The sequence below is a fragment of the Acanthisitta chloris genome, unplaced genomic scaffold (assembly GCF_000695815.1).
Source record: "Acanthisitta chloris isolate BGI_N310 unplaced genomic scaffold, ASM69581v1 scaffold10904, whole genome shotgun sequence".
Lineage (NCBI taxonomy): Eukaryota > Metazoa > Chordata > Aves > Passeriformes > Acanthisittidae > Acanthisitta > Acanthisitta chloris.
In genome coordinates, this window is record NW_008671038.1 from 1 (window position 1) to 11,681 (window position 11,681).

The following is an 11,681-nucleotide window of genomic DNA, read 5'->3' on the forward strand; positions in this document are numbered from 1 at the left end:
CATGTATATATTTATATAATATATATACACACACACTCATAGAGAGCCAGCTTTCCTACAGGTCAGCACGTACAGATCACCGCCAAGAGCATTCGGACGTGGATTTTAATACTCTACCGATGTAAAAATGTAACGGCGACGTGGCAATGCATCAATAAATAGAGATCCAAAAAGAAAAAAGATAAAGCAACAGGTTAAAAAAAAAAAAAAAGATGAAATTAAATACAGATTCTAGCTGTGGATTTAAAATCAGAACTATTGGAGAATGTGGCATCTGCAAGTTACAAAAAAAATTACAAAATAAACCAGTAGCCTGTTAAGAGTTCACATTATCAACTCTGGTGTCCATTCCCTGCACACGCCTTGGGAAAGGGAAGCCTGTTCAAATCAAGAGCCAGGGAGGGGTGAGGAGAGAAAAAAAACCCAACTGAACAAGCTTCCACAGTGGCCACTTTCCAAAAAGTTCCTTAAGATCCAGCAGCTGGGCCCCAGCCCTGCCCAGGATTTTGTTCGTGCGCTCGTCTCTGCTGAAGCCGCGAGCTGTGCCCACATGGGCTCCTGGGGCAAAGCTAACCACTCGTGTTCCTGCATGTGTGTGTATTATATTATATAGCACCCGTCAGGGTGAGATTTTCCCATGTGAAACTGCAGATTTCTTCATCGCTAGCACTGATTTTTAACATTAAAGGCTTCCACTAGCAGTTCAAGCCTTAGACACAAGGCAAACTCTCCCCCCCCTTGGCAACCTATTTTTCCTACCACGTCACCTCCTTCCCCAGGCTGAGCCGAGGCAGTTCTTCAGATAACCCGGGACATGGATTTGCTGACAAGAAACGCTGAGCTCTGTTGAATGACCCCTGCTAAGCTCCCGACCAAATTCAAGCTGTGCACTACATCAAAGTCCGAAACTTCACGAAAGAAAATAAAAAAAAGAGGGTCAAAAAAAAAAAAAAAAAAGAAAAACTTCAGCAGAGAATGAGGTTTGGGGTTTTTTTTTTTTTGTTTTGCTTTTTTTCCGTCTTTCTGTTGTGGGAGGGGGTATGAGGCAAGAGTCCTGGTTCTGAAGTACACAACAGCAAACTTCCAACATGAAGAGATTGTCGAGGGGAGAGACATTGGTGTGTTGTATTGCTCCACTTTCCCTCCTCCCCCCACCTAGTCCCCTGCCCCGGACACCCTGCAGAGTGAGAATACAATGAAACTGGTTTGTATTTATAGATATTTTACAAGGTTAAATAAGAACAACAATAATAATAATAAAAAATTGAACACTAAAATGAACAGGTTGGTTGGTTTGTTTTGTTGATTGGTTTTTTTTTTTTCCTCTTTTTAATTTTCTTTCCAAATGTGACCAGTGTTGCTGAGCAAAGACTCAGATTACTGGTGATTTTTCCTGTGCAGCTGGCTGCTTGGTACTGGTTCAGGTGGAGTTGGAGGCTGATGCTGTAGCTACACTATTGGTCTGAACTCGTTCTCCTGCGTTAACATCTGCGAACAACAGACGAGAAGAAGGGAAGAGAGAAAAAAAACAACCAATATTACCTCCAAAATAGAGACACATTTGAAACAACTACTATGACATTCTCCACGCAGGGAAACCCACGACTCCCACTGAGGTGCTGTTTGGTTAGGATGCTCTCCTGACTCCAGGGCGTGCAGATGGAACAATCCAATCTGGCGAGGGGGAAGATGGTTTTTAAGCAGGACAAAGGCAACCTGGAGGGCTGAGGGCAGCAGGTTGACACTCAAAACTCTGAGCTGGGCTCTGCAGTACACAGCATTGCCTGGGGAATGGTGAGCTGCCCACCTCACGTTCCTGTAACTAACTGCAGGACAAGGCACACTCAGCATGGCCAAAGCTAATCTGTCAAAGCGTCTGTGATCGCTACAAGGTTTCACATTGCTGCTGAAGTTTCCTATTGTGAGTCCTTCCTATAACAAAGAAGCCTGTTAATTGTGTCCATGAGTGCAGACAACAAACATGACAAGCCTACTTCCCTGACAGAAATGGTTTGTGTGCTAATGTGTAATTCATGCACTTGTTGCCTCAGAAAATGTCTTTCAAGTCTACTGATTTCTTCTGTGTTGCTCAACCCAAGCTGGACCTGCCACCCTCTGAACAGCTTAAGCAGATGAATGTCAAGACTGAAGCCAGTCAGGAGGTTCATGCAAGCACAGTGTCATTAGAAGATCAGGTCTCTTCAGTAAATGGTCACCAACACCTTTTCGTCTCAGGAGGGACAACGTTTCACAGACAAGTCTGAGGATCAAGGGCATGTGTTAAGGTGTGTTCCAAAAAAACAGAGGGTTTGCAAAAAAAAAACCCAAAAGGAAATTCACTGTGACTGTGTTCACATAGCCCACATGTATCAGGTATTTTCTCTCTAAAAAACGTTCTTAGTATCAGAAAAGTTGGGAGGGGAAAAAAACCCCCACCAATTTCACCTGGAACCATTCTATGTAGTATTAAATTAGCCAAGCCAGAAAGAGACAAGCAGGTGAACATCTAAACACGTACAATATGGGATGGGAAAAAGACATTAAATGAGGTTTTCTATAAGAGACTGTCATGCATTTCACCCACTTAATTTCAGTGAGGTTAACTGCAAAGCTCTCAACAGGAATAAAACATCAGAAAGGCTTATTATCTCGGTACAGAAGAGGGCAGACTGGGCAAACAGTGAATTTGAAAACACACGTGGAAAGGGCTTATAAAGGCAACGAAGGGTTTGGGTTGGAAGTGACCTTGAAGATCATCTAGTTCCAACCCCCCTGCCATGGGCAGGGACACCTTCCACTAGACCAGGTTGCTCCAAGCCCCATCCAACCTGGCCTGGAACACTCCAATGGATGTGGCATCCACAGCTTCTCTGGGCACCTGTGCCAGTGCCTCGGCACCCCTCACAGGGAACAATTTCTTTCTAATATCTAATATAAACTTGCCCTCTTTCAGTTTGAACCTATTCCCCCTTGTCCCATCATCCCATGCCCTTACAAAAAGGCTCTCTATGGCTTTCTTGTATGCCCTGGAAGTTTGCTATATGGTCTCTCTGGAGCCTGCTCTTCTCCAGGCTTAACAGCTCTCTCACAGGAGAGCTGCTCCAGCCCCTTGATAATCTTCATCACCCTCCTCTGGGATCACTTCATCAGGTTCACATCTTCCTTATGCTGGGGGCCCTGGAGCTGGATGCAGCACTCCAGGTGGAGTCTCACCAGAGCAGAGCAGAAGGGCAGAACACCCACTCTTGACCCATGGGCCACACTGTTTTTGATGCAGTCCAGGATACAGTTGGGTTTCTGGGCTGGAAGAGCACATTGCCAGCTCGTGTCCAGCCTCTCATCAACCAACACCCTCAAGTCATTTTCCTCAGGGCTGCTTCCTCCCAGTCCATTCTCTGTCCAGCCTGTTTTTGTGCTCAGGATTGCCCTGGTGTAGGTGCAGGACCTTACTCTTGGCGCCACTGAACTTCATGAGGTTTGCATGGTCCCACCTCTCAAGCCTGTCAAGGTCCCTCTGGATGACATCCCTTCCCTCCAGCACGTCGACTGCACCACACACATGCAGTCTAGAGATGGGCAGCACTTGCTGAGTCACAAATTAAGGAACATAGACAACGGCAACAAAAATAGAAAATCGAACAAACAGCAGCATCCAGAAATACGACAAGTGGGATGAGAGGGTGATGCCTATTTGAAGAGGAAATGCTGTGAGGAGTGTGTGGGAAGAAAGGCAAATTGTCCTGTGGGCAGAGGATGCCAGACAACTTATCTGGGAGTTTCCCATTCTCTTTCTTCTCACCCAAATTAACTGCATCCCCTTCCTCATGAAGGAATGACCACCATGATAAAAAAACCCCACTCATGCAATTAAAGCACCAGGTCAGCCTGATGACAATGCTATATGGGAAGCTTAGCCTTGCAGGCAAGAGATGCCCTCCCACGTGGAGAATTTCCCAGAAGGAGGAACTCCCAAATCCCACATGCATGCAGACCAACGATGACCACAGAAATCAAAAGTGATCCAGCCAGCCAGATAATAGTTTCCACACTTAAACCTCTCACTGTGCCTGTTCTAGATTAATTTTCAAGTATGGCTAAACTCCAGTTAACGCAACATCTGCCGGCAGTGCCTGATGCAAGTGGTCCAGCTGGAGTCTGTACTGCTGGCAGATGATTTCTCTGTATGTGTACAGAAAGTGCTTGTGTTTCATTTGCTGAAATGAAATGTGCCTTTTGATCTCCATTTCCTGAAGACAGCAGAGGCTGGAATTGTTATCATTACATTGCTACTGCACAGAGGTAAAGAAAAAAGGATGAGGGGATAGAGCTACTTCACATTAACATGCTCCTTTTCTATCATCACTTTAACAGGGGAGTTCCTGGGAAATATGTATGCCACATGTTAAAAGGAAATTAGCCAGGTGATGTAGCACAAGACCATTTCCACTAGGCTTTTCACAACAAGGTATAGAAATCTCCCCAGGCTGGGAGAGTGTGCAAAGCATTGCTCAAGGCTGTGCTGGCTCCAAACCTGCAATAAAATGAGGTATTTTGACATTTCAGTTTGTTTGTTGATTCTGCATTAACAGGACGCTTAGGAACAAAGAGGGGTGTGTTCCAGCATCTCTCTGCTGAAGTGCCAGGAAAAGAGCACAACTGGAGCATGAGGTTCTCTGGACATGCACTTACTTCTCCTCACCATGAGAAATCAATATTTAGGCATAAGAGAAGAAAATCAAGGCCTTCAGCAATGCTGGTAACAGACACCTGCCTTGCAAAGCAGCAGCCTATGCCACCATGGAAGCCCTGCTGGGGAGCAAAGCTGGGAGCTGGCATGCAGCTTTCTGGTATGGGACAGACCAGTACCTGGCAGACTGCAGCTCAAGGGCAGGGCAGCCTCTTTTGTCCCCAGCTACTCACCTGACACCTCTGCCTGCATGGGCAAAGTGCCATCAGGGCTTAAGTGTCAGCCACTTCCAAAAGTTCTTTCAAACAGAGGGCAAAAGCATCTCTCACCATCGTAGAGAGACTCCTCTAATTCAGCCTGTCCCCTCTGAGGAATGCCTCAGCTTTCTTGGAGGGTACGTGACACTCCTTAGAAACCTCCCGGAAAGGAGGGATAGGGCTACAGCTCAGAGAAGGACTGAGACGCCAGCTCAGGCTGAGAAAGCCCATTAGCACTAATGCCAGCATTAGCTGGTTGGATTTGTAATGCTGACAGACTGTGCTGCTCATCTGCAAAGATACAGAAACAAAGCTACCTCCAGCCTTGGAATCCTCACAGGACAGCTGAGCAGGCAAGTGGAAGGAGGAGAAAAGTCTGGTTTTCCTATTGTGCCTGCCTGTGGATGTAGAAATCCAGGCTCTGAGCAAAACCAGCGGGCCCAAAATGTGCAAGTTTTACTCCTCTGTCATGGATTTATCCCTGTGCTCAACTTGTAGAAGCCTGAGTGAACTGTTTGCCCATCTTCTCCTGGTTATGGAAATTAGAGTTTTCCAAAATTCCTTCAATGGGAATACCACAAATGCGCTAAATCTTATTTTACGGAGCACTGTGGTCTTTTTCAACTACCATGTGCTGGCAGGTAACACCAGCTCTAATCTGTTTTGTTGCTGAAAGTTCAGGCACACCATTGCATTTGGGATTACATGGGATCAACACAGCAGGATGCCTAAGACGATGACCCCAGAATCCCTGCTGGCACAACTTCCCTGCAGATGGCAATTACGCTCTGCCCATCTTAATGCTGACTAACAGAGAGGCAACTACTGCTGCTGGCTGACCCGGGAAGAGAAACACGTAGTCACGCAAGCAAATATGCATTCAGCTTGGTGTGCCTGGTCCCCTCTCAGATGAGAAGAAACCATCCTCTTCCTCCTCCAGCCACATCAAGGCAGCATCCCCATGAATACAGCTGCACTGGTATTTTTAGTCAATGGCCAGTATAATTCACAGACAACTAGCACACCATTCTGAGCAAGGGACAATAAATCCTGTCTTCCTTTTCCTCCACTTTGCCTTAGATATGCCACTGATGTCAGAGAATTTCTCATAAACACTTAGGTGAATTTATTAATGGCAGTGCAGCAAGGCTTCATACTCCCACTGCAAAGCCAAGTTCTACCAGTACAGCGACACCAGCTTTATGCCTCAAGAAGAGAGGAAATTTACAACAAATGAATTTTGTAAACATCAAAAATTACCTACAATAACTCCCCTGCATTTAGGATCATGAACCCAGCATTGCTGTTGCATTATGTGATTCATCACCACTAGCAGTGGTGATCTAGCAGTTAACAAACACTACTTGTTTTGGACAACTTTTAAAAATGCAGATGTGTGTCATACTGGTTAGCACAAGGGCCAGCACTGTTAACGTGGTATGTTGCAAAGCCAATCTTTCCATCTCTTAACACACCACACCACTGCTAAGTCTCCTAGGAAACACTGCTTTGATAGGCTTCGGACAAATGGCTCTCTTTTCTCTAGCTATTCTCTAGCTAAGACCCTGCCTTTTGATCAAAAGCAGTGCTTTGCACCTTATCAAAAAGCTGAGATTCTGACATGGCTGCACACCCACAGGACAGCTATGAAAATGGAATAACTGCCTGCAAGCAGGTAACAGCCACCCACCTGGCTTATCTGCAGTGATGAACTAGCACACTGCACTTCAGCCTACAGGTGTGCACCTATGCCTCAAGCTTAGGGAGGAGGCAACTGTGCTGGACATAAGAGCAGATACCTGAACCTCAGTATCAGTTCTGCTAGCTAGAGAGGGACACAGTTACACATTAATAATGTGAATTACAGTAGCATATGATTTGCTTTTCCTTTTAAACTGCTTTGAGAGCTGTATTTTGTGGCATCATCACCACTCAAAAGAGTAGTTTCTGTGACTTGTACTGCTTAGTCACACAAGCAAACATTTTGCAGAAAAGTCTCCTGCCTATGGGGATGCCCTGGGTTAGGTGGGAGAACTGCTCCCACGCTGCTTTAGCAGTTCCCAAAGAACTCTACATTTACTGGGAGGTGCAGAGGGTACAGAGAAAGAAGGGACCCCTTCTATGAAAATCTCTTGCTAAGTGTAGCATCAGCATGCAAAGCACAACAGACTAAAATAACCTCAACAGGACCTAAGCCTAAAAATCACAACTGATGACATTCCCACCACCTGCTGTGAGAACCCCATGTGAGCAGGAAACTACCAACCGGCTGTGCTGCAGAAACCCAGAGCTGCCCCATCCTGAACTTCATTTCACAATTACTTTCCAAGCTGCAAGGATATTATTTTTGGTTTTGAACTAGAAATAAGAGGTCTTAGCCCAACTCAGTGCAGCACTTGCAAACAGAAGCTTTAAAAATGCTGACATCAATAAAGTGGGGTTGTTTGTGGGGGTTCTGGCTTATTCTTTTCTACTTCACATTTAGGACTTGGCCTAATGCATCTTCCCCCCATATGAACCCTTGAAAACTGCTGAGTGAGAACAGATTTCTTGACCCCATTAATTCCTCAAGATTTGTATCTTGGCAAAGAGCACTCTTTAAAAGGCATGAAAGGGACATTAAGCATATTTTTCAGAAAGGCTTGAAATAATTTTCCATGTTTGCATTTTGTAGATTTTTAATCACTTTTACTACTTTATCTGCATTTTTTTCCTCACTTGTTGTTGAGCAACAGATGCACATAAGAGGAAAACAGAGAACATAACTATTTGCAAAATACCAAGTGTATGAAACAAACATACTAAATTTGAAAACAGCAATTTTGCTTTCTCCTAAATTCAGAGCACATAAATGGTACAAGCTGTATCTTTTATCTACTGCTACTACAATTTCAGAGAGAAGCCTCATCTTTCAAACTTGGGTGCATCTGTCTGTCCCAGAGTATGAAAATGCTTTCTGTACAGCACCAGCTGGGCCAAGTGCATCAGATATCAGGTAATTGTCCAACACATCAACCAGTAAATGCTTTCCTGCACATTCCAAGAATAGCTTTTAAATTAGGCCACCTTCTCCTTATCAGCTATCTTACACTCAAGTAAGCATTCTGCACCTTGAAAGGGGTCACAGGCCTTGTCAAATGGGGCTGAAGTGCACGAAGGACACAAGTGGAAGCACACCCATTTTGCAGCCTGCCCCGGGTGTGCGTGCTGACTCAGGGCTGACTCAGAGGAAGAGTGCCATGTACTGAATCACCTCTGCCACATCCTGCAGCACCTGGGATTTTCTTTGGGAGTCTCCCAACTGATATTACCAGGCTTTTAAGCTTTCACTGGAAACAGAATGCAACAGAGTGGCTAAAGGCCAACAGTGAGCTTTTAAACGGTTTGTGACAGAAACTTGAGAGAGGCAAAAAAAAAAAAAATTCACTCAGTGCTGGCCAAAACCCAAAAGTATCTGCCTTGTGCCTGAAGATGACACAAGCAAGCTCAGTAAGAAGCAACTGCAACTACTTAGATGAGGCAGTGAGCATGCTGACTGAACTCTCTAACTAGACTTCTAAATGCTAATGCCTTTAGGGAAAAAATATCCTCTCCATCCACACTCCACGGAGGCCATGTGTACTGAGCTAGCTGCTTCTTCTCTTCCTAGGCATCACAAACTTATGCTCCAAGCCAGTATTAATTTCAGGCTGGCTGAGAGCTCAGAGATGAGTTGCAAACCAGTTCACAAGGATTGCTAAAAAATAGGCAAGATAATTTTTCTTTTTAATAGTGAAAGTCTGAGTTAGAAGGACCAACAAACTAAGCAGTCAAATGCAGAGTTTGAGTGCCCTGGGTTAGGATTTGGGTTGGTGACCACAGCTAGCACCCAAATGACCACTTACCAAGACCAAGGTTCAGGCAATACTGAAACAAACCCTTCCTCCCCATTCACTCTGAGGGCTCAGTAGAGGGAAGGGGCCTGGGCAGGGGCAGCGAGGGTGGGAGGGAGGCAGGAGGTTGCACGCTCTCACCTGAGGCCGCTGTAGCATTTGTAGGGGTTGAAGCAGCTGCTTGGTTCCGGGCATGAGCAGGGATGAGGATCGAAGCCAGAGATGGGTTACTTGACAGTTCTGGAGGGGAGGTGGAACAAACAGAGTTAGCTCATCATCCACAATGTGCCCCACATGCAGGTTCAGCTCCTAGGGTTTCCCCCTGTAACAGCAACCTCAGGCAAAACACATGCCCTTACAGCCCAAGGTCACGTTACATTTTCTTCTTTGCCAATCAGCAAGAGGAAACCACAGCAATATTTGGCAAGGCAGTCTCCAGAGCAAGACTGTCAAAACTACAGGTAGTGGTGCAAGGGAATTATTGCCTAGAGAAAGACAGTGGCTTGGGAGTCAGCAAAGAACCAGTCAAGCCTGTTCCTTCTTAAGGGCCTGATAATGCTGTTTCCTTCTGAACGCTGAAAGGATTCCCTTCTTCGCAAGTCCACCTGCAATCAGTCTCAAGGAGAAGGCTGATAACAGTGGTGCTGCTTTGGGCACTGGTTCAGCAAGCAAGCAGCTGCAACAGTTGCCCCAAGAGCTTCAGGGATTAGTTTTTTGGCTCACTCAAGCATCACTTTTTCTCAAGGACCCAGGAACCCAAGACCAATCTTTCACAGCAGTCTCCTTGAGCGAGGCCAAGAAGAGGTGACATCTCCTTTCAAAGGACAGGGAAAGACAAAAGGAATTGGTCAGCTGGGCAATTTAAATGGACAAAAAATGAGGCAACCATTCTTTCCAAAGACATTAATCAAGGAAAATGTTGTCATGTCTTTTAGGCTCCAAATCTAATATAGCTTCCATGTGTATCAGAATGAGAAATAGGCATCTTTCAGCCACAACCGTGGGAGGATTAAGGGCAACACATTCCCAACAAATGACAATCTTCTGGCACACTTTCAAGAGAATCTCGTGCCTCACAGAAGGTAGGACCAAGCCGAGACAAGACAGGTCCTGTTTGTTTCAGAAACAGGAGTGACTGGCTGTCTCTTGAGAAAGCAACATCCGGTGAAAAGGATGTGAACAGTCACCTCACGGAAGGAGACTGATGACTTTTGGAGCTCCAAGAGGTCATCTGGAGGAGAAATGAGAATAGACAGCTTTTTACATAAGACCTCCAGATAACACAGGCTGTACAGAAACCCATTCAAATCACACCATGGGTTCAGTAAGGGGGTTATGGATACAGTCTCAAATTATTTGGGCCCATTTTTAGGAGCCTATTGCTTTTCTTTGACGCTAGCTTTAAACTCAGGGTCTAAAGGGATCAGTAGTCTACTTGGTGATTTTTTTCCTCAGCTAACTGTTACATGAAGTTTCTTTACTGTTGGGAGGGCAAGATGCAGAAGACTCCGTGGTTACAAGCCTCCGATCAGACATTTTGAGACTAGGTTTCATCACTTCAGAACACAAACAAGTTGCTACATTACCTGCAACCCATCGAATCTATCTGCAATGCTCCGTTCAGGTCTAAGCAGATCTAGCTAGTCCTTCTAGAAAGCCTCAAATACTCTCAGCACTTGTACAAATACAAATCCTCAAATTCACGTGGGAATAATTCTGAATTCGTATATTCGTAATGTTGCACAGAATTTACAAATTTCCATTTTAAATGGAAAAATAAATTGAAGAAACATGAATTCTTAAGTGTCACAGTGGAACACCAATAATAAACCTATAATTTAATACTATCTTGGGTATTAGCTGCTCCATGCTAGAAAATGTTGCTCCTTTAATATGTTTTTCAAATCTCTTTCTCAAATATGTTACTACTGGGAATCTGCTCATCACTGGAAACAAGATGGGGCTGTGACCCAAACAAAGCAGAGCTAAAATTGACAAGGAAACCAAATGACATCTGCTAGTTTTGGGTGCTATGCAGTGCCCCAAGAATGCAGCTACAGACTGTCAACTTTGCCATGGCCAAAGAACCAGCTGACGGGTCAGAATGACATCCCTGCAAGGGCACTTTGACCCCATTCTCATTCCTCCCTCATCTAATGTTGTCAGAACATCTCCTTTTGCACACCAATTATGGCAATAATACTGGCTTTTTTGCTGTGATCAGTGCAAGTGCAACCATTTCTCTGAAGCTACCTTACAGAAATTTCATAGACTTGCTCCCTTCTCCTCAAACCCCGTATCTTTCTTGGTATAAAATTCTTAAATTTGTTTTCTTAAATTCAGCCCTGAACGTCTTGACACTTATGAGGAGTAGGTCAATTTAGACAAGAAGCAACCAGAGTAAATTGAACTCTCTGGGTTGAAGTTTAATAGCAGCATTGCTTGAGAACTTGTTCGAATTTTTGTGACATCTTTTTGCACCTGTCCCATCTCTAAGGATGAAACATGGCAATACTGAGGAGAAAAGCTTGACCTACAGTATCTGCAGTCTATGAAGTACTGAGAATCTCTGTCCTCAGTGATTTCCCACACAGTATTTGGACAAGCTGTTGAAATGTAGCCTAGTTATCTAAATCAAATGTGCAACTCAACATTGGGTTAATTACAACCAATACTGTTGCAAGAAGCTACTGTAATCAAGGCAATCCAGACAAAGTTTTCAGTAGCATGATGTGAACAGAGCAGCTATCCAAATTCATTTATGAGCCTCAACTCCCATTCACATTAGCTAGGAGAACCCCTTTGGCTTTCTCCTGATCAAATCATACCATTTGTAGCCAGTTAACATCTCCAGTAAGGAGCAGG

General features: G+C 44.7%; 1 protein-coding gene across 1 annotated transcript in view; it reads right to left on the reverse strand.

The window, feature by feature from the left end:
- Nucleotides 1–981: 981 nt before the first annotated feature.
- Nucleotides 982–11,681, reverse strand: part of LOC103801526 (glycogen synthase kinase-3 beta) — a gene marked incomplete at its 5' end in the record, with an annotated part of 91,837 nt that continues 81,137 nt past the window's right edge. Inside the window, 2 exons of the mRNA XM_009073942.1 lie at nt 982–1,488; nt 8,958–9,056. Of these exons, the coding sequence (XP_009072190.1) occupies nt 1,421–1,488; nt 8,958–9,056 (167 nt within the window). The remainder of the gene's footprint in view (nt 1,489–8,957; nt 9,057–11,681) is intronic.